A 3,164-nucleotide genomic window follows, 5' to 3' on the forward strand; every position below is an offset into this window, starting at 1 on the left:
TTATAGCTAATTTATTAACACTTACCCCCGAAATCATGGACCCGACCCCCGCGGTGCCCCCCGTCTCCATGACGCCCTTCCTCTGGATGCTGGTCCTGGGCTTCATCATCGCCTTCATCCTGGCCTTCTCAGTGGGCGCCAACGATGTGGCCAACTCCTTTGGCACGGCGGTGGGCTCGGGGGTGGTGACCCTGCGGCAAGCCTGCATCCTGGCCAGCATCTTCGAGACTGTGGGCTCTGTCCTGCTGGGAGCCAAAGTCAGTGAGACCATCCGGAAGGGGCTGATCGATGTGGAGATGTACAACTCCAAGCAGCAGCTGCTGATGGCGGGGTCCATCAGCGCCATGTTCGGTGAAGATCGGGCGTCAAAATGGGGGAGGAAGGTGCCCCATGGTACCCCGGTGATGGCTTTCTTACCAGGCTTCTCCTCTTCCAGGCTCTGCTGTGTGGCAGCTCGTGGCTTCGTTCTTGAAGCTCCCCATTTCTGGTACCCACTGCATCGTCGGAGCGACCATCGGCTTTTCGCTGGTGGCCAAGGGGCAAGAAGGAGTCAAGTGGTCTGAGCTGCTAAAGATTGGTAGGTTCAGCACCTGTGGCTCCTATTTTCCTGCCCCAGCCTTCCCTTTCCAGCTGTGGGATGCTGACCTTGTCTCTTGTCTCCTAGTGTTGTCCTGGTTCATCTCGCCCCTCCTTTCGGGCATAATGTCTGCGATCCTGTTCTTCCTTGTCCGCAGGTTCATCCTCTGTAAGGTAAGGGCTACCCACCCCCTTTTCTGGCATCTTGGGTGCTCCCTCCTCTGCCCTTTGGATGGGTTGGTTGGGTTTTGGGCACCAGAGCCACTCCAGGCAGCTCCACCCTGGTGCTGAATCCCTTCAGGAGGAGCTGAGGGGGAAATGCCCCTGTGACTGCTCCCCAAAGCAGAGCCTGGGAGGGAGGAGGCTTCACTTCACCCCCTGCAGCTTGGGGCCAGAAGCATCCTCAGCAGAAGCAGCTGAGCTTTCCAAGTAGTGAAGCAGCCCAGAGCTGATAAGGTCACAGCTTCTTGTGAGGCTGTTCCTAAATCCTTGTATGAGGCTGAGTCTTCTCTGTGTCACTGCAGATAAAGGTGGCAACCACCAGGAAGGGCTTTTTTTAACCCAAAAAGGGCCTGGGTAAACTGAGGGGCTGGCTTCAGGGACACATTTCCACTGTTTGGAGTGTCCAGAAGCCCAGGAAAAGGGGTTTAGCACCCAAAATGCTTGAAATGGAGGTAGCAGATTCAGAGATGCAAAGGTGGCAAGATGCTGACCCCGGAGCCAGCTGCGCAGAGGGACTCCAGCACTTCCCTCCGCGTATTTGCGGTTAACTTCAATTACCTTGGCTCTCGGCTCCGACTGTTTCTGGTTCAGGAGATGTTAAGATCTTATCGCTGCTGGTTCCTACCTGGCAGCCCTATAAAGCAGCTTGGTGTCCCTGCTGTCAGAGGAGCCTTGCGTAACCGGGCCGGCCCCGTCACGCTCTGCTCTGGTGCTGAATGGCCCGGTACTGCTGGGCGCTCGGTGACGCTGGGTGTTTGTACCCGCACTGGACCCCGCTCGCTGGGCAGCAGTGGAGATTAAGAGCTCCTCCTGCTGCGGCGAGGGCCTCTGAGCGCAGGTATGGGGTCAAGTAAGCTGCTTTGTGAGTAATGGACTCTTTTGTGTTGTCCAAGTCAGCTAGAAAGAGGTGAAGGCTTGGTCTGACAAACACTTTTGTCCGAAAGGGCCCGGGCAGTTGAAAGGAGCCACTTGTGCAGCTGGAAGCGGTGGCAGCCACAGACAGGGGCGGTTCACAGTGTCCCCTGGAGACACCCAGACCTCTGAATGGTCCTGGGTGGTCTCTGGGTGCCCCTGCTCTGGTGGGGGTGGCACTGGGTGATCTCCAGGGTGATCTGCGGCTCTGTGGAAAGCCCTGGGGTGCAGATGAGGCGCTGCAGCCTGGGGAGCGGTGGGACCCGTGGGACTCTGCCCCCTCCTCGTGCACCAATGGGGACAGCTCTTCACCGCCCCGGTTCTCTAAAAGCCACTGTGGCCGAGGCACAGGCCCCGTTGGGAAGGGGCTGCTGCCGGGCCCAGCGTTCCCCAGCGCTGCTGTGTTTTGCAGGCAGACCCCGTTCCCAACGGCCTGCGCGCTCTGCCCGTCTTCTACGCCTGCACCGTGGGCATCAACCTGTTCTCCATCATGTACACCGGTGCCCCCCGTAAGTACGCCTCGCGGTACCGCGACCTTGCTTCTCAAATTCTTTCCAAAGCCTCCATTAAATGCACGATTTACCCCTCTTTTGCTTTACAGGCCTGAGATCTCCTAGAAGGCGGCTGGCCTGGGCCGATTTCGGAAGGCTGCAGGCTAGCGTGCGCTGAGCTCTGGGCTAGGTAGTTGCCTGCCCAAAGAGAACTGCTCAAACTAAACCCTCCAGACCTTTCCCCTTAGACTTCCCAGGACTTGGCCAATATTTTGGCTCCCCTCCACTTATTTATTCCCCGAAGTCAGGTTTAGCTGGAGACACCCCTCGTAGTAGGGCAGTGAGGACGGAGGCTGTGCCTCCTCCTTCACCTTGGCCCCAAGGAACAAGTGATTATCCCTGGCGAGAAGCGCTGGTGCCTGTGCCCAGGAGTTTGTGTTTCGGTGCGAAAAGCCAAATTGCAGTGCTGGTCTGGCGCAGGGGCCGGTGGCTTTGCCTTTCTCCAGGGTGACTCGCCCTCGCTGGGTTTTTTGAGCGTTTCCATGGGTTTCTGCTTGTGGAGGAGCTGCAGGAGGTGGAGCGAGGGCAGCCTGCGCTGGCTCCGCAGGGTTTGCTCTGTGAACAGCTGGAAATGGCTTTTTGGAGGGGTTTTGGCTTCCCCTTCCCTTGGTGTTTCACCAGGGGCCAAGGCAGGGTCGCTGTGGTGCAGCACCAGGGTCACTTCACTGCTTGGCAGCCGGGGTGGCTCCGTGTTACCTCATGGGGCCGGATGAGCTGTGGAAGCGCAGGGCTCGTAGCCCCGAGCGAGCCGGCTTTGGCTTAGGAAATGAGGCAACGCGTGGGGCAGGGAGGTGGAAGCCATCGCCCACAGTGTGAAATGCAGGAGCGGGGCTGTCGCCAGCACCCGGGACCTGCCCGGGGCTGCAGGGGCCTCTGCCCCAGAAACCCTCTGCGAGGAGCGGC

General features: G+C 59.0%; 1 protein-coding gene across 1 annotated transcript; it reads left to right on the top strand.

The window, feature by feature from the left end:
- The first annotated feature begins 68 nt into the window (after window positions 1-68).
- LOC104547414 (sodium-dependent phosphate transporter 1-B-like) lies at window positions 69-2,379 on the top strand. The gene is made up of 5 exons (XM_010193082.1): window positions 69-351; window positions 437-577; window positions 665-750; window positions 2,123-2,219; window positions 2,312-2,379. The coding sequence occupies exons 1-5, from the start codon at window positions 69-71 to the stop codon at window positions 2,377-2,379; spliced, it is 675 nt and encodes a 224-aa protein (XP_010191384.1).
- The last annotated feature ends 785 nt before the right edge of the window (window positions 2,380-3,164 follow it).

Source organism: Mesitornis unicolor, unplaced genomic scaffold, assembly GCF_000695765.1.
Source record: "Mesitornis unicolor isolate BGI_N332 unplaced genomic scaffold, ASM69576v1 Scaffold43719, whole genome shotgun sequence".
NCBI lineage: Eukaryota > Metazoa > Chordata > Aves > Mesitornithiformes > Mesitornithidae > Mesitornis > Mesitornis unicolor.